The sequence below is a fragment of the Hyaena hyaena genome, unplaced genomic scaffold (genome assembly GCF_003009895.1).
Source record: "Hyaena hyaena isolate Hyena2069 unplaced genomic scaffold, ASM300989v1 scaffold_1, whole genome shotgun sequence".
Classification (NCBI taxonomy): Eukaryota; Metazoa; Chordata; class Mammalia; order Carnivora; family Hyaenidae; genus Hyaena; species Hyaena hyaena.
This window is the reverse complement of record NW_024080633.1, coordinates 1,502,182-1,521,057: the sequence shown is the minus strand read 5'-3', so window position 1 is coordinate 1,521,057 and position 18,876 is coordinate 1,502,182. Positions and strand designations below refer to the sequence as shown.

Here is an 18,876-nt window from a genome sequence, read left to right as displayed (position 1 = left end):
TTATAAGTGTTAAAGAAGATATTGTTAACATACTGTGGGTGAAATTATGCAACACTATAAACACATTTTTCCATTGTTTAAAAATTTTTAAGTTTATTTTTGAAAGAGAGAGAGTGAGAAGCACGAGCTGGGGAGGGGCAGAGAGAGAGGGAGTCACAGAATCCAAAGCAGGCTCCAGGCTCTGAGCTGTCAGCCCACAGCCCGGCATGGGGCTCAAACTCATGGACCACAAGATCATGACCTGAGCCAAAGTCTGACACTTAACTGACTGAACCACCCAGGCGCTCCTCACATTTTTCCACTTTTGAAAGACTTTTTGCTCTTTCAGGTAATAGAGGGCAGAGCGGGGAAAAGGCAAGGTATTTTTTACTTTCATATTGTGGAAAAAAAATATTCGCACCTGTCAGTTTCCGACAGCTGGTGTTATTGTTGTTCTTATGGGTAAGCACACACCAAATCCCCTTAGTTTTTGGGATTAGTCTCATAAATCATAACTTGCCTATAGCATGTTTGTGATGCTTCAGGAAGATCTTTTCAGAGGAGGAAACTAGATCATCAAGATTAAATTCAACTTCAAAGATGGGTTTTCCCCCCAAAATAATTAAGGCAACCAACAGGGCAAATTTCGCCGTTATTCCCTTGATTTGGTAGGTGACACCATCTTCAGGATGGCTGTACTCAAAGCAATGAACAACCACATGGTGGCCAGAAAGTGTCATGTGACTCTGGTGGTAGACACGGGGATGCAGGAAATACTCCAGAGGCACCAGGAACACCTTCTTAACTTCATCGGGATTAGGCTGGGCCTGGAAGTTGTGGTCTATAAATCCTACAACAGGGCTTATCAGCGTATCTCTCTGAAAGCAGAAAACAAAATACACTACTGAAGAAGAGCTGATCGTTTCAGATGCTAAAATCATGCCGCGTCTAGGAAAATAAGAAAATGGTGCAAAGCAGTCAAGCACATAAGGTGTGTGTGAAAGGGAGGAAGAATTTGCTGTAGACATGAATGAACTTCATGCTCCCCGTGAGGCGGGGGGACATGCACGAGGCAGCATCTGTGAGGTGACTCCGAACGTACCGGCATCATCTCTGCGAAGAGCAGCCGGGCAATATTATAAAGATGTGGTCCCTTGCACCTAGCAGCTGCATTTGTGCAAGTATAGCTCTCTGATAAACTCCTACCAGCGAGGGAAGACACAAGACTGAAGCATTATTTGCACTGAAGTGACTACTTCTCCGGACATTCAGCGTAGGTCAGTTAGGCATGTATCCATATAAGGGGGTCCTCTCGGCCCTGAAGATGAATGTGACAGATACCACCTGTCCCCATCAGTGCGAACGAAGACATGCCATCTGACCAATAGAAAAGTACAGTGACATTTTCACTGTGGCGTATACCCAATTATGGGAAATTACACTTATATATGAACTCTTTTATACAACATAGATGACTGTGTATGGGGTGGGGATTTCTATTTATAAACACAACTGCTTGCAAATGAATGCAAGGTATTGTGAAGTGAAAGACCCCACTGCAAACCTGGAGGGTGAGGCCTGGGGTTCTGGCAGGAGCTGCGTAAGAAGAGAAGAGCTGCGGGGGCGCCTGGGGGCTCAGTCGGCTGAGCGTCCGACTTCGGCTCAGGTCCTGATCTCACGGTCCGTGGGTTCGGGCCCCGCGTCGGGCTCTGTGCTGACAGCTCAGAGCCTGGAGCCTGTTTCAGATTCGGTGTCTCCCTCTCTCTCTGCCCCGCCCCTGCTCATACTCTGTCTCTCAAAAATAAAGAAACATTAAAAAAAAAAAAGTTAAAAAAAGAAGGGCTGCATAGGCTTGAAATGGAAAGTGAGGAAAATCTGGAGCTCCTAAGTGGCATCCCGAGAGAAGCCAGGGCAACGCTGGGAGACCGACACCATATTCCAGGGTGGCAGGCCTGTGGAGAACTTCTCAGGGGAGCGACAGCTGACGCATGTCTAAGAACAGTGACGACTCAGACCGTTACGGAATTAATGGTGACAGTCAAGTGCGTGGACCAGGAGGGGAAGGTGGGGGCACGGGCTTCAGCTGCCCTTTGGGTGGGAAATGTGAGGTCATAAGTGGGGCAGAAGCAGTAGCCCCCACCTGGCCCTGGGCGGACGCTCAGCCTCTTGGGTCACAGGGCGCCCCGGAAGTGGACTCTGAGCGATGAGGCATGCAGATACGAGTGATTTCTGGGAGCACGAGGCAGGGAGGAAGCCGGGCAAGGGCAGCTGCGGCCGTTCCCCTCCGAGCTGGACACTGATGACCCCCAGCACGGTCACTGGCGAAGGAGCGCCTGGCTGAGAGAGTTCTCGGCCCTGCAGGCTCTCTGTGAGCAAGGGAAGGTGGAAAGCTGCCGGCGTGAGCTTTCAGAAGTACAGTGAGAGGAGTGAGAAAGGGTGTGGGAGAACCTGGAGTGTTCGTGCTTGCCGTCGCCACGCCGTGACCACAGCCTCGGGGGCCTGGCCTAGTCCCCAGCACCCTCTCTCTGCTTCTTTCTGCCCAACAGCCTGACCCGGAGGAAGCTTTACCGATGGAAATCAGACCTGAGGAAACCTGCTCAAGGTCAAAGCCAGCTAGTACTTGGCAGGAACCAGGACTCACCTGGCCTGCGGCCCACACTCCAGAGCACGGCGCCGGGGTTCTCTGAAGACCCAAATGGCGCCGTATCTCAGAGGCGGCACACCAGCCTTGCACACGGCTCACACACGCTCTGGAGAGTTCGCAGCTGCAGCTCGGACTTGAGCTCTTGCTGAGGGCGGGGCGAGGGACACGCATCCTTACCGTAAGAACCAAACCGTTATAGGCACGGATATGGACAAGCAGCTTAGCGAGGCCAGTGCTGCCCCTGGATGAGCGTGTCAGAGTCTGATGAATTTGGTGGGAAAAATATCAAAGCCACAAAGGGAGATGATGGTTTGAGGCCGAATGTTTCAGATGGATAGTCAGGCATGTTCACCATGGTTCAAGCTTAGAGAAGCGAGAGCTTGGGTATGAGTGAGTGAATCAGCATCTGTGGACACCCAGTTTCCTCGACACAGGTGTCCATCTTGGAAGGAAGAAAGATGGCGGGTGCCCGGCAGACATTCTAGGACCGAGAAAAGACTGAATCTTGACCACCGGCTGAGCTGGAATCCCGCAGAGACTGGCTTAGGCTGTGGAAACGGGGCCAAGGCCTGCTTCTGGGCCCCTGGAGGAGGCCACATGCTCTCTTTTTATTTAATGTTTATTTATTTTTGAGAGAGAGACAGTGTGTGAGCAGGGTAGGGTCAGAGAGAGAGGGAGACACTGAATCCGAAGCAGCTCCAGGCTCTGAGCTGTCAGCACAGAGCCCGACGCGGGGCTCGAACTTACAAACCGTGAGATGATGGCCTGAGCCGACGTCGGACGCCTAACCGACTAAGCAGCCCATACGCCCCAAGCCACATGCTCTCAGAAACACACCCAGGAAGGGACACGCCACTGAAATGCATGAAATGTTTACAGGAGTTGAAGCTTCAGGGATGGCAAAGTGAAAGAGTGAATGGAAACGTACAGGCCACATACGGAGAAAAAGGAGAAAGGTCTCCTGAGATTTTACAGAGAAAAATACAAACCTGTATGACAAAACAACCACTGGGGTGGGCCTGGAGGGCCACAGCCTGCCTTAGGGTGGGGGAGGGGTTAGTGCAGGGGCAGGGAAAAGCCAACAGCACCCACTCTAGCTCTGACACCCCAAAAGATCTCCAGACATGGCCATGTTCTCTGGGGGGCCAAATCACCCCAAGGTAAGAAGCACTGAATTAGATTATGCTTTTAAGTGTTTAATACATGGCATTTTGTCCATTTAAAAGAATTGTGAGGTTTAAAGAACAAAGCAAGCCTTGCTAGCACCTCCGAACACAGTACACCTTTCTTTTTTTTTATTTATTTTTATTTATTTATTTAAATTTTTTATTTATTTCTAGGAGAGAGAGAGAGAGAGAGAGAGCGTGAGCAGGGGAGGGTCAGAGAGAGAGGGAGACACAGACTCTGAAATAGGCTCCAGGCTCGGAGCTGGCAGTCAGCACAGAGCCCGACACGGGGCTCGAACCCACGAACCACAAGATCATGACCTAAGCGAAAGTCGGACACTTAACTGACTAAGCCACCCAGGCACCCCACAGAGTACACCTTTCTTGAAGGCCCTGTGTTCATTCTAATTTCTTGACAGTGTGACTGGCATGACCCTATCAAGAGCAGGTCATTTTAGAAGCGCCCGGCTCCGGGAGGGTCTGGCCCACCAAAGTCTCCTGGTGACCTGACACTGTCCGGTGAAGACTGTTGTTACCCCACCACTCCCAGGCCGAACTCAGTGGCTCCCGGGCACCTCGGAAGTGGAGTCCCTCTCACTGTGGGAACCTGTAACCATCATGGTTCAATCTGGCAATGGGGTTTTCAGAGAAATCCCCAAAGTGTGCCGGTGGATTTTGCAGATGCCAAGCGGAAGAGGTTCCCGTGAGAGAACGCAGCTGCCTAGAAGTTCACTGACACATTCCTTGTCCTAATCCCACATTTCCCCTCCTAGTTAGGAAGCATTTATTTGAGGGGCCATTAGCTTCTTCCCCATTAAATCTCCCCTGAGTGGTGACCTTCCTGTTTTTCAAATGGGCCCTATTAAGACAGATGTCTCAGCAGCATTGACTGTGACGACACTGTACCGCCAACACATCAGGCCAAATGGAACATAATGGTCTAACCCGCTGGTGTTCTAATTGCATCAGAGGGACTCTCCTCTTGAAATAAAAATTTACCTGGAGGCCCAATGTATAAAACATACAGTCTATGCCTACCTCTGATATGTGATTAGAACACTTTGCCTTTGTGGTAGTCTTCCTCAGAGCCCACAACCCCAGCCTAACCATGAGGAAAATATAAGACAAGTCCAAATGGAGAGGCATTCTACAACATTCCTGACTAGTGCCCCTCGAAAGTGTCAAGATCAAGTCAGTCAGGTAAGCATTGGACTCTGGCTCAGGTCATGATTTCATGGCTTGTGGGTTCGAGCCCTGCATCAGGGTCTGTGCTGACAGCTCGGGGCATGGAGCCTGCTTCGGGTTCTGGGTCTTCCTCTCTCTCTGCCCCTCCCTTCTTGCGCTCTCTCTCAAAACAAATAACCTTAATATTTAAAAAAAATAAACAATAGAAATGAGTATATTTAGGACAAATTTGACATACTGGTGGCCTCCAAGGGGCTAAAATTTGGTCTACAGCATGCTCAAGTGAGTGAGGTTTCTTCAACTGAATTCTCAAAAGAAATGCCAACTGGTGAAAAGTAAATGGAAACTGAAAGAACTCTGAAGCATCGACAGGGTTCCACAGAAACCAGTTTGAGAACCAGTGGTGGAGCTTGACCCTTTCATTTTTGGATGGCCCAAGAGGGGCCCCAATGGGGAAATGGGTTTTGCCCAAAGCCACTGAACTCACAAGAGCCAAAGTCCACATGAGAACCAGTCTCTTAACTGTGCACAGCACAGTCGAGGATCCTGTTTGGCCAAGCAAGGAGTGCTGAAGCCGGTGGATCCGATCCCCAGGGGTCCCCCCCCCAACACTCACCTCTAGGAGATAGGGCACAAGGCGGCAGACGACCTCTACCTGGCAGGGGCGCAGCCCCACTTCCTCCTGGGCTTCCCGGAGAGCCGTGGCCACAGCATCCTCGTCCGTGGGTTCACGCTTGCCTCCGGGAAAGCAGACTTCTCCAGGTGACCTCCTCAGCTGGGTATGAAAGAGCAGAGCAGCAATGCGGGCCTCTCCCTCGTTCAGCAGGGACGCCCTGAACTCCTATTTTGTGTCGGAGGTCATTCCCGCCACACCAGGAATGCAAATCCAGGTTCCATCAGGAGAACCCTAACTGGAAGCTAGGGGCCCGGGGTTGGTTCTCAGCTCTGTCAAACAGCACAGGAGAAGCACTTCGATATATTTTTCTAACAGTGAGGACAAACGATAGTAGAAAATTTACATGACATGAAATGAACCATCTTCAAGTGAACCACTCAGTGACATCTAACACATCCACAGTGTGGCGTGAGCATTGCCACTACGTGGTTCCGGAATATTTTCATCCCAGAGGGAGACCCTGTACTCACTAAGCGTCTGCTCCCCATACCTCCCTACCACACCCCTACTTTTGGTGTCTGGATTTACCGACCTCAGGCTATTTCATATAAATGCAATCATATGACATGTGACCTTCCTGTCTGGTTTCTTAGACTCAGCATAATGCTTTTAAACTTTTTAAATTTTTATTTTAAAAAAATTTTTTTAATGTTTATTTACTTTTGAGAGAGAGAGAGACAGAGCACGAGCGGGTCAGAAGCAGAAAGAGAGGAAGACCCAGAATCCAAAGCAGGCTCCAGGCTCTGAGCTGTCAGCACAGAGCCCGACGTGGGGCCCGAACCCACGGACCGTGAGATCATGACCTGAGCCAAAGTCGGATGCTTAACCAACTGAGCCACCCAGGTGCTCCAAACGTTTTCAACTTTTAAAGTTTTAACTGAGGTATAGTTGACATAGAATATTAAATCAGCTTCAGGTGTATAATATCGTGATTCAACGATTATATACATTACATCAAAGTGAGGTTTTCTGACTCTTCCATGTTGCATCACGACATATCAGTACTTTTTCTTCACAGAACACTATTCCACTGTTTTTTTTTTTTTGACAGAACACTATTCCACTGTTTCCACTGTGTGTAAACGTCACAGTTTGTTATCTTTTCAGAAAAATTTATTTTTATTTTAGAGAAAGAGCACAAGTGGGGAAGGGGGGCAGAGGGAGGGAGGGAGAGAGAAAGAGAGAGAGATAGAGACAGAGAGAATCTTAAGCAGGCTCCACACTCAGCATGGAGCCTAACATGGGGCTCGATCCCATGACCCTGAGATCATGACCTGAGCCAAAATTGAGAGTCTGACGCCCAACTCCCTGGGCCACCCAGGCGCCCCCACAATTTGTTCTCTCTCCATGCATTTGTGGATATTCAGGCCACCATTATACTGCTATCACTTCCACTTTCTGACAAGGGAAGGTTAAATAACACAGGCAGGGTCACACAGGGGGTGTGCAGTGGAGCTGGACGGCACACCAGCGTGTGATTCTACACCCCATGCTCTTAACCAGCACACCAGACACTGATTAAGGGCTTCCTGGAACACCGGAAGTGCGGTCACCTGAGCCAGTGGAAGTGACAGTTGCTGGTGCCTCCGTGTCTCTTTGCATGGGAAGGATCAGGAGCCCCTTCTCCCTGCACTGCCCGTCCCCCCTCCATCCTCGATTCCACGCCTCCCTGACTTCAGAACTGGGGCTCCATTTGCTGCGTCCTCAGTCGCTTTCTCTCTCTTGTCTCGGTCTTGTTTTCTCTCATCTGGGCCAGAGGTGGAGAAGCATATCCCCTCGTGTGGGACCAAATTCCTCAGCAACTGTGACCTCAACTTCATTGATGCTCACTTACGCCCAGCTCCCGGCATCCTCTCTCTACTGAACTGTCAAGGAGGCCTCAGGCTCAGAGTCCGGGGTGGGCCTCTTCTCGACAGGGCACCATGGCGGGTGGGGGGGGTGGGGGGGAGTAATGTGCTGCACATACCTCCCAAGGCCAAGTACCAAGTACCTCCCAGGGTCACAGTCACAGGAACTGGTGGCTGTAGTTCATGGCACAAGGCCTGGCCCGTATGAAATATTTATTAATGTGAGGCCAGTTCTTGATGGTTAGAAATCAAGAGGTCCTGTTGGCATTTTTAGCACCAGGGCCCATATATCTGTGTAAGAACAAACCAGGTGCCATTATCAATTCTGCAGCACTCCAGAATTTAAAGTCCCATTTGAGCAAGCTTTTTAAAAAAAACAAAAGAAAACACTGTAAAGTTCCTCTCTGCTAATAAATCAATGACACTGCAGGAATTGCCACAGTACGTAGAAATCACCCACATCTTCATGTCAATTAGAGTTATGAGCTGGTGGAAACAAAGCTGAGGGATAGGTTTCTGCCATCTTGACTACTGACCACCCCCATGCCCAGGAAAGAGACGGTCTGTAAGATCACCTCGGACAGAAGAACTCCATTCTGTTAGCTCATGCAGCAGCAAAGCAGTAGTGGCAGAAGGCACTGACTGGGAATCATCAGCCTTGACAGAAATACTGACCTGATGTAATGGCTATTTCAAATGATCTTAAGAAAATGCTACACTGTTTTGGGGGCGCCTGGGGGGCTCAGCTGGTTAAACGTCCGGCTTTGGCTCAGGTCATGATCTCACGGTTCGTGGGTTTGAGCCCCGCATCGGGCTCTGTGCTGACAGCTAGCTCAGAGCCTGGAGCCTGCTTCAGATTCTATGTCTCCCTTTCTCTCCGACCCTCCCCTGCTCATGCTGTCTCTCTCTGTCTCAGAAATAAATAAAACATTAAAAAAAAAAAAAAAAACAAAGAAAGAAAATGCTATGCTGTTTTGAAGGAACAGACAGCTCCTACAGCAAAGAATTATCCAGCCCAAGTGGCCATACCATCAAGGTTGAGAAACCCTGACCTAGAAGTATTTCTAATGACTTGCTAACTACCTACTTATTTTTCCTTCTAAAACTTCTCCAAAATCTGCCACGCTACCCTCTGGCTTCCTGTCCCCCTGAACATCACAGTCTTCAAAGTCCATGTGAGAATCCATGGACTCAAAATGCGTGCAAGTGACGGATTTGGCGGGGTTTTCGGATGTCCTGGAATTTTAATGGCAGGGGGCCTTTCTGTCACCTACCTTCTCTGACCGGAGGGTAAACAACAGATAGAGTTTTCCTTCTTTCGCCAACAATGGTATAAGGACGGAGTATTTGTCGTAGGACAGGTGAGAATATCTGGTCCCAGCATCATGCTTTTTTAAGCGGGCCTTAGCATCATCTATCAATCTGTCTCTGAAACGGAAGCACACCGAACTCTTTAGTAAACAGTTATGATAAAAAGCTCCCAATCCTGCCTATGGTTCTGGGGTGCCTCTCGGAGCCTCCCAGGGCTGACTCCCATTGTATTTTTCAATAACGTGGCAGGAATATTAATATCACCCCAATGGTATGACAGTGGGCAAGATAAAATGAGCAAGGAAAAAAAAACCTGCTAACAATACAGTTTAGTGTATGTGTTCACTTTGAAAACTAAGTTGAAATTACAGTAAAAGATTCTTTCAAAAATGCAGCAGTTACCTGTTGAAATCCTTGGTTCTATTCCTAGGACAGGTTTGGTGAACCGGTCATTGCAAGCGAGCCCCCTCTTAGCCTGAGCCTGGCCCTCATGTTACCAAACCCTTCTGTCTTCAATTGCCTTATCAAGCTTTAAAAAAAAAAGGGGGGGTTAAAAACCCTTCTGTCTTCGATTGCCTGAAAGTTCCCAAACTCCAGGGGCAACAGGTTCACCGTGTTCCAACATAGATCGCTGCGCCCACCCCAGAACGGTGACTCGGTACGCTTGGGGAGGGGCCTGGGGCTTAGCATCCGACTCCCAGCGCTGCTGATGCCACTGCGGTGGGCCAGAGGAACCCACTTTGAGAACCATCGCCTGATACCATGCAAGTATTTGGATCTATAACCACGTTTGGTTCCCTGAATTCATGACTTTGAACGTTCTGGTCCTCTTGACTGGGGTATTTTGTTGCTGGTCTGTGTAGTATATAGTTTAAATAGCGTCCCTGAAAATCCATGTCACCCAGAAGGCTCAAAATGCGATTTTATTTGGAAGTAGTACCTTTGCATGTGTAGTCACGAGTCTCTGAGATGAAATCACTCTGGATTTAGGGTGGGCCCTACGTCCAGTGATTGGTGTCCATAGAAGAGGAGATGACATAGAGACAGACAGACACACACACACACACTCACACACACACACACACACACGCACGCACGGAAGAAGGCAATGTGAAGACAGAGGCAGAGATTACAGTGATGTGACCACAGGCCAAGGAACATCAAGACCCATTGGAAGCCGCAAGAGGCAGGAAACTCAGCCGTCCAGGCTTCTGGACTACGGCAGGATGAATTCCTGTTCTTTTAAGCCTTCAAGTCTGACACTTGGTTACGGCAGCCCTAGAAACTAACAGTTTGGTTTTAGTTTTGCTCTGGGAAAGGCAATTTTGCAGAGTGGGCAAAATCAGATATTCGAGGGGCACCTGGGTGGCTCAGTCGGTTGAGCGTCCGACTTCGGCTCGGGTCATGATCTCCCGGTTCGTGGGTTCGAGCCCCCCGTCGGGCTATGTGCTGACAGCTCAGAGCCTTGGGGCCTGTTTCAGATTCTGTGTCTCCCTGTCTCTCTGACCCTCCCCTGCTCATGCTGTCTCTCTCTCTCTCTCTCAAAAATAAATAAAATATTTTTTTAAAAAATCAGATATTCGAGTCGGGCAGAACCGCGGGTCAGGTGTTTCGGAATGAGCTCTCCAGGCCGTGCCTTCCTCCCCTGCGACGTGCTTGAAGGTGTCTGTGCACACGCAGTGACACTGCTCACATACTGTGGCTGGCACTCTGCCAGCGCATAGTGGGTGGTGCCTGCCGTCACAAATGTGTCTGGCAGGAGATAGGCAGTTGTTTGCGGGAGGTGTTTGCTTTTTTTCGGTTTGTTTTTTGGCCTATTTCTTCATGGCAGGATGCTCACTAGAAGGGGCTGGGCGACAGCAGTGGATTCCAAAAACACCAAACGCCCGAAAATAACCACAACCCGCCGGCACTGGAGGGGACTCCGGAGTGTACCCCATGCACACGGCCGCCCCCCAGAAAACTGGCCCGTCAGAGTAGCACTGGACCCACCGAGTGTGGCTTTTTAGGAGGCCCCAGAACTGAACACTGGGACCAGCAGAAGCAAAACCCGCAAAAGCGTGTCTGTCCACGTTAGGGGCTGGTCCGTGGAATAACCACCATACAGACGGCACCGTAGCAGCCTTCCTGTTCTGAGCAAGGGCTCATCCTGCGCATTCCACGCTTTTCTCCATGCTCACAACAGCCCGGCCGGGTTAGGGCTTGGTCCCGCCCAGGCTCCGAGAGGTCGGGTGACTGAGAGACCCAGGGTCACGGCTGGAAGTGGCCACCGGGACCTTGAACCCGGAGCTTCCTGGTGCGGGCTCCTGGTTTCTGGGATGGAATCCAGAAAAGCCCGAAGCTGAAGAGGAAAGGCGGCTGCGCAGGAGAAAGGGGCGCGACCCTACGATGCTGGGTGTGCGCCCATGGGTGCAAAGGCTCCGGGGCCCCGCGGGCGACCTGGGAGGCGAGCGCACCCAGAGCGGGCTCCGCACGCGGGGAGATGGGCTCGGCAAGAACAGTCCCGGCCGAAAGGCCCCGGCGCCGCGCTCAAGGTCGGGCCGGGCCCTGCTTGGAGTGCCCGGGGCCGGGGAGACTTTACCTGACAGGCTCCGGGGCAGGACCGGGTCGAGACATCTCCAGCGCAAAATTTGTTTCCGGACCCAAACTCCTCGCTGGCGCTGGGCGGCCGAGTGGGCATGCGCAGAGCAGCCGCGGCCTGGGGCGGGGCGGGGCGAGGGGCGGGCCCTAGGGACTTGGGGGCGGGGCTTAAGTCCAGGCCGTAAGGGGACACGCCCAAGCGGTTTCTGCCCAGCTCCTTGATCTTGCACAGGAACGGGGAGCCCATGAGAAATTCTGAGGTTGAGCGTTGTAAAAAAGGAAGGGGGGGAAATGCAGTGTAGGTGTTTTAGGAGGACTCTGACACCGCATTCACTGTTGCTAGGAGGTTACGTTGGTTCAACTTTTCTGAACAGCAGTCTAGCACGTTTACTCAGCCCCTACTATGTCCTTGGGCAGATCCCATAGCCCCGCAAAAGACACGTGGAACCAGCCTGCAGACAAGCGCTTGAGAGAGACAGCGATCAAACAATTACATAGATAAATCAGAGGCCTTTAGTCCTTGGGGGGCATATGAGGGAGAAACATGGGTGAACCAGGTCAGAGAAGGCTCACCATAGAGAATGAAAACACGCCGACCTCCAGAGCAGCTGTGCTCCACGTATGGTCCTGGGACCAGAACAGGAGCATCACCTGGGTGCTGTTAAAAATGTAGATTCCGGGGCGCCTGGGTGGCTTAGTCGGTTAAGCGTCCGACTTTCACTTAGGTCATGATCTCGCGGTTTGTGGGTTCGAGCCCCGCGTCGGGCTCTGTGCTGACTGCCAGCTCAGAGCCTGGAGCCTGTTTCAGTCTGTGACTCCCTCTCTCTCTGACCCTCCCCTGCTCACGCTGTCTCTCTCTCTCCTAGAAATAAATAAAACATTTAAAAAAATTTAAAAAAAATGTAGATTCCGAGGGTGTCTGGGTGTCTCAGTCGGTTGAGCTTCCGACTTAATGCTCAGGTCATGATCTCGAGGTTGGTGGGTTCCAGCCCTCTGTGAGGCTGTGGCGACAGCTCAGAGCCTGGAGCCTGCTTCAGGTTCTGTGTTTCTGTCTCTCTCTGCCCCTCCCCTGCTCATGTGCGCCCGCTCACTCTCTTTCTCTCTCTCTCAACATTAAGAAAATAAATTGAAAAAAGAGTAGATTGTTGGGCTCACCCCAGAGCTGCTGTATCAGAAGCTGGAGGTAAGGCTAGCAATCTGGGCTGTAAGGGGAGTGGGATATTTGGAAAGCCGCTCCTCTAAAGTGTGTTTGGAAAGTAAATAAGGGGAGAGGGTCCCAGGAAGAGAATAAGTTTGTACAGAGACCCCAGAAGGGGCTGGAGAAAGTGTGGCAGGGACCCTGCCTATTTATTTCATAAAATATAATTATATTATCATTATTTCATGGAGGAAGAGGTCCACAAAACCAAAAATTGTCTAGAGCCCATGAAATATCACCATGTGGCCATTGGACGTGGGACTGTTGAGCCACAATTCCTAAGACCTTTAAAACCACTGAACTCTGGGGCGCCCGGGTGGCTCAGTCAGTTAAGCGTCCGACTTTGGCTCAGGTCATGTTCTCACAGTTTGTGGGTTCGAGCCCCATGTTGGGCTCTGTGCTGACAGCTCGGAGCCTGGAGCCTGCGTCTGTGTCTCCCCGTCTCTCTGCTCCTCCCCTATTCATGCTCTGTTTCTGTCTCAATAATAAATAAATATAAAAAACAAAAAAATTTAAAGTAAAGAAATAAAACCACTGATTTCAGATGTTGACCTTGCCAGTCCTTGCCAAGGCCAAGAGAGCCCAAACTAAAAGCTTGTTGGCATCCAAATAATAACGTTTTTTTGTTTGTTGGTTTTTATTTGTCCGCCCAAGGCGGACACTTAAACGACTGAGCCTCAGGCACCCCCCAAATATTAATGTTAATAGCACCTTCAGCCACATTAGTGAACTTATTAATCCTTTGAGCAACTGCACAAAAGAGAGTCATTTCCACAGAGGTGTTGCTGTCCTCACTTCCCAGATTTGGAAATTTAAAAATGTCTTGGTAAGGCCACACAGCTAGAGTTCAAGGTTAGATGGTTCTGACCTCTGTGTTCATTTATTTTTGACACCACTTCTCAGAGGCTAGTGACCTATGAATTATGTGGATCTGATTGTGAATGAGCAGATAAATACCCAATATCCACTGTGTAGCAGCTATGTGCCAGACATGTCGAAGATGGGGGCCCATGACCTCTAAAGCCTCCTGGTCTATTGGGGGTAATAATGACATGAATGTCAGCTTTACTAATGCACAGTATGCTCTCAGCTCTGTGTGCGAAGGGATAGAAGACCAGTTCAGAGAATCAAGTTGAGGGCTGAAAATCACTGAGGATTTTACTGGCCCTTTTTTCAGACGTCCTTTGTCTGAATCCTCATTTTGAAGATGAGGCTCAGAGTGGGTGAGTGCCTTGCTCACGGTCTCACAGCAGGTAAATGGATGGCGCCTGGTTTTGATCCCATCCACTGAACTGCACACTCCAGCAGGATTTGAGAGGCAGGTGGAATTTCAAAGGCCAAGGCGGGGAAGTTGACATTCTGGGCCAAGGGAAGGTCAGACGCCAGGCGTGGGTGAGGGCTCTTGCTCAGAGGGGTAGGCAGCATAGCGCACTGGAACAAAAAGGGACATTTTTCAGAATGGAGCTCTGGGAACAGATGAAAAGGCTTTGGAAGCCAAAGCAAAATGGAGGTTGAACTTCTTCCAGAAGAGAGGGGAATAAGGGTTTCCTGGGAGATCTCTGTGGAAGCAGGGTGGGAATGAATTGAAAGTGGGGAGTGACCAGAGGAAAGTGGGGGAGGGGAGGCTCTTCCAAAAGCCTGGACCCAAGGGACAGAAAAAGATGCTTTAAATGTTCAGCAAAATTCACATACTCCCAAATGAGAAAGTCAGAGTGTGGCAGGGGTCCGGGTTGCTTTAACGTACAATGCGGCATCCCGAGATGCTTTGCTGCGTACCAGGGCCCCGTCCACAGCATCTTCTTTCAAGATCAGAAATACTGCTGTAAAAACATTTCGTTTTTATGGCTTTTGTAAGGCTGGGAGCCGTAGCACAGGGAACACCGCAAGGTGAAGTGCATCATAATAAGATTATATATGTAGTGGTGTGTGTATATCTCTGCACCTGCAAAGCAACGCAGGCTTCAAGGTTAACAGGCAATGTCTTTTAGGGGAAATGACTTGTCTCTGTAGTTTCTGCGCACCAATTTGTTGGTGGGAACATAATTCTGGAAAATGTGTTAAAGAGAAGCAAAGTTGCATCAAGGTCCAGGCCAGCCCGCAATGCCAACACCTCACTGGTGTTTCTCTTAGAGAAGCACACCCCAGGGCGCAGGGTGGACCTTATCTACAGGCCACCCATCTGGAACCTTTATTTGAGCAGCACCCCACGGCCAGGCCTGGGTGGTACAGAGATAAGAAAATACCAATCAGCCTTCAGGAGCAAAGGCTGTCTGGGGAAAAGACCTACAACAAACAATTAACTTGAATCCCAGATAAGTGCTTTAATCCAGGAAAAGGGCTAAATGCTCTGGGGTGGGGGAGGGGCATAGCGAACAATGAATTCTGCCTGGGCATGGGCAGGGGGGGCGCGGTGGGGGGCAGGTAGGCTGTGGACAGAAGGGAAACTTCTAGGGAACGTACACTGGGCGTTATTTTCCGAGGATATCTGAGTTTCCTCCGTTCCTCCCGCTTGTGGGAGGGTCTCTAAACTCTTGAAAGTCCTAAGGGAGCATCTCCCCTGTGCATCGGAGCCTGAGTACACCCACAACTGCTGAGTTGGGTGTTTGCAAAGCAGAGGCTTCCCCCTCTCACCCTGCCAACTCACACCCCCATCCTCCATCAACTCTCTTCCACCCCCAAATCAGACAGAGTTAAAGAGCCACGGTCTTCCCCCCTTTTAAGGAGAGGAAGTTGAAGGAGTTCTTTGAGGACCAGATTTAAACAGGAGTTTCTCTACAGATGGGACAGGGGTCCTCAGCATCAAAATCATTTGGGGGCAAGGAGGCTGCATGAACACCTCAGTGCCCCAGATCCCACCCCAGAGATGGTGAAACCCACCCAGGAATGTGCATTTCTTTTCCGTTTTTTAAAAAAATTTTATTTATTTTGAGAGAGAGAGAGAACATGAGCAGGGTGGAGGCAGAGAGAGGCAGAGAGAGAGAGAGTCCCAAGCAGGCTCTGCACTGAACCTGATGCGGGACTCGAACTCACAAACTGGGAGATCATGACCTGAGCCAAAATTGACTGAGCCACCCCAGAACATGCATTTCTGAACATGCTTCTCGGTGACTCTGCTGTAAAAGTTGAAGACACTGGTTTAACGGCTCCAAAGGGAGACATTTGATGTTGAGAAGATAAAGTTCCTCCTTGTAGCTGACGTGGCAGGGGGGGGAGGGGCGAAGCGGTGGTGCCTACCAATGTCAGGAGCTACCATTCCTGGTACCCCTGGAAAATTCTTCCTCTCTGGTCTTGGGAGCTGGTGATTCGGGCTGATCTGTCTCAGGGGAGGCCCCAGGGGGATTGACCGGATCATTTCATAGAGAGTGGGCTGGACTGGGCTGATCCCTACATAATGTGGTCCTTGCCTTTTTTCCTATTAACCCCATTAGAAAGGAAAGAGTTTACGAGTTCGGTTTAGTATGTTCTCTGGTAAGTGCCCACTCCTGGCTAGGCACGGCGTTGGGTGTCAGAGATATAAAGACACGCGACAGTTGCCCCTCGCTCTTGAGGTTGGCGTCAGACACGGCGATGAGTAGTGTTAGTCTATACTCTCATCTCCTGGGGGCTGATTCAGCCTGGAGGTTCTTGGACTGTGGCCTCAGGGATGCTCACCCCGGTGGGGCGCAAGCATCTGCACTTATATCTACACCTTCGGGCGATGCTAATAGAAGTGAAGTGTACACTTTGAAAGGAGGAGAAATGGAACTTGAATCTGCAAATAAAATCATAAAACACAATACAAGACAATCAAATTAAACAATAGGGGAAATGAGCCAGGCCCAGGAAGTCTGGGTAGGCGCTTGAGCCGAAAAGCCAATGACTTGAGACGGCCCTTGATTTCTGGCAGCAAGTGTGGACGAAGGATTAAAGGTTAGGTAGGGATTGTAGGGAAAGGCTTTTAGAACTAGATTACAAAACATGGGAATTGCTGAGAATTTATTTCCAGGCACTGCCAATGTGATTTTTTTTCAAAGCAATTCATGGTGTTTTCATCCATGTTTAATTTTCATTGTGCAACAATAAAACAGATATACGCTTGCACATTAAGGTGGCTTAAATCTCTGTGTTTCCCTGAGCCAGAGAACGGATGGATATATGCATCGTTCATATATTTTATACCATTGCTGGCCCTCATTTCTGTGTCCCTTTAGAAATGAGATAAAGATTAGTTATGTTTGATTTTGTTACTGTCATGTAATCTCGGTGTAAAGGAACAATCAAGTAGGTTTAATCACCAGTAACAACTGTGCTGGGAAAATGTGTAATCTAAATGAAGGCTCTGCCTAGGACGCACATAATGGCGTGACTATGCCGCACAGTGACGAGCAGTCTGGTCCCAATTAGCTTGTGAATTAGTCGTGAAATTGGCTTCAGATTTTCCAGTGCATGTGGGAAGCCCAGTGTCTGCGGAAGAAGCACAGACTCTACTCCCCAGGGAATTCACCCTTTGTGTCCACACCTTGACCTTGGGGCTGCCACTGAGGACTCACAGCTTAGCCCTGGGTAAACTCACATCCCGCCTCCAATGCAGCCTCCACCTGTCACCTGTCTCGGTGCCTTAGCCAACGCGTTCTTGACACCAGCTTCACCGGGAACCACGCTCTCTGAGCTCTGCTCACAGGAAAGACACTCCGGCATGCACACTATGGTGTCACTGCAATAAAACGCTGCAGGGGAGCAGAGACAGGGAAGCGGACAAACCCTTCCAGACGATGCCGCCAATCTGAGGCTAGCCTCCGGTCTCATGTCTGTTCCATGGCTGGCCGCATCATGGTGTTGTCGGGGACAGAGGCTGCTGGTTATCGCTCAGGGTCTTCAGCAGAAAAGCCAGAAAAGGACACAGGCTGTTTTGGATCAATTTCCAGCAGCTGGTGGTGGAGGGTTATACTTCCGGCAGCACCGTCCGATAGAACCTTCTGCAATGAGGGAAAGCCTCTCTACCTGTGTTCTCTAATGCTGCCGCTGCTAACCACTTGTGTGCTTGAGGACTTGGTGTGACTGAAGCATTAAAAATTTTGAATTTTAGGGGTGCCTGGGTGGCTCATTTGGTTAAGCGTCCGACTTCAGCTCAGGTCATGATCTCACGGTTTGTGAGTTCAAACCCTGGAGCCTGCTTCAGATTCTGTGTCTCCCTCTCTCTCTGTTCCTCCCCTGCTCGTGCTCTTTCTCTCTCTCTCTCTCAAAAATAAATAAACATTAAAAAATTATTTTTTTAATTTTTGGGGGATTTTATTTACTTTCAGGTAATGTAAATAGCCACTTGTCTAGTGGCCACCAAATGAGCATGACCATTCCCGTCATCTTGCAGTCTTCTTGGAAATAGCAGCTCAAGTCCTCCACAGAGGGTACCCCAACTTAAACACACGCTTTGGGGGGAAATTCTTAGAGGTTTCTTCCTAGGGTATCTTTGGGAGATGGAGCCTAGAAGCAGGCATCCTTATTAATTCTTTTCTTTTACAACAATAACAACAAATGTGAGCTCACATTCCCCCCTTATCCCCCTCCTGTCATTAAAGCAAGCCCCTAGGGGCGCCTGGGTGGCTCAGTTAGTAACGCCTCCCACTCTTCATTTCAGCTCAGATCATGATCTCAGGGTTTGTGAGTTCAAGACCCATATGGGGCTCTGTGCCGACAGCTTAGAGCCAGCTAGGAACTCTCTCTCCCTCTCTCTCTGCCTCTTCCTTGCTTGTGCATGCATTCTCTCTCTCTGTCTCTCTCTCTGTCTTTCTCAAAATAAATAAACATTCAAAAAGGAAGAAGAAAGTACTCTAACGAAAAAAGAAAGAAAGAAACAAGCCTCTAGCAATGAAAGTGCTTATTTGTTTTTTGTTTTTAAAGTTTATTGGAGCGCCTGGGTGGCTCAGTCGGTTAAGTGTCCAACTTTGCCTCAGGTCATGATCTCATGGTTTGTGGGTTTGAGCCCCGTGTTGGGCTCTGTGGTGACAGCTAGCTCAGAGCCTGGAGACTGCTTTGGATTCTGTATCTCCCTCTCTCTCTCTGACCCTCCCCTGCTCACGCTGTCTCTCTCTCCCTCTCTCAGAAATAAATAAAAAACATTTAAAAAAATTTTTTAAGTTTATTTATTTAGTTAAGTAACTCTCTACCCCGTATGTGGCTTGAACTCACGACTCTGAGATCAAGAGTCACACACTCTTTCGACACAGCCAGCCGGGCGCTCCTGAAAGTGCCGATTTGTTGATGCCTACTACATGGCTTGAGTTGTGTTGTCATGTGCGGGGCACCGAGATTGG

The 18,876-nt window shown here is 49.7% G+C and overlaps 1 protein-coding gene across 1 annotated transcript; it reads right to left on the bottom strand.

Annotated features, from left to right (window-relative positions):
- Positions 1-218: 218 nt before the first annotated feature.
- NUDT7 (nudix hydrolase 7) lies at positions 219-11,469 on the bottom strand. Its single transcript, XM_039223096.1, has 4 exons — positions 11,390-11,469; positions 8,772-8,925; positions 5,591-5,749; positions 219-857 (listed from the first exon to the last, which is right to left on the bottom strand). Exons 1-4 carry the CDS (start codon positions 11,422-11,424, stop codon positions 489-491), a joined length of 717 nt encoding a protein of 238 aa, XP_039079027.1. The 5' UTR covers positions 11,425-11,469; the 3' UTR covers positions 219-488.
- Between the last annotated feature and the right edge of the window lie 7,407 nt (positions 11,470-18,876).

What these genes read in the sequence shown, in the direction of transcription:
- NUDT7 (XM_039223096.1), bottom strand. Translation starts at nt 11,424, where the DNA reads ATGTCTCGACCCGGTCCTGCCCCGGAGCCTGTCAG. An exon ending in CCTGCCCCGGAGCCTGTCAG is followed by an intron (nt 8,926 to 11,389) that starts GTAAAGTCTCCC and finishes CTTCCGTTTCAG; the next exon opens with AGACAGATTGATAGATGATG. An exon ending in TTGTGCCCTATCTCCTAGAG is followed by an intron (nt 858 to 5,590) that starts GTGAGTGTTGGG and finishes TTCTGCTTTCAG; the next exon opens with AGAGATACGCTGATAAGCCC.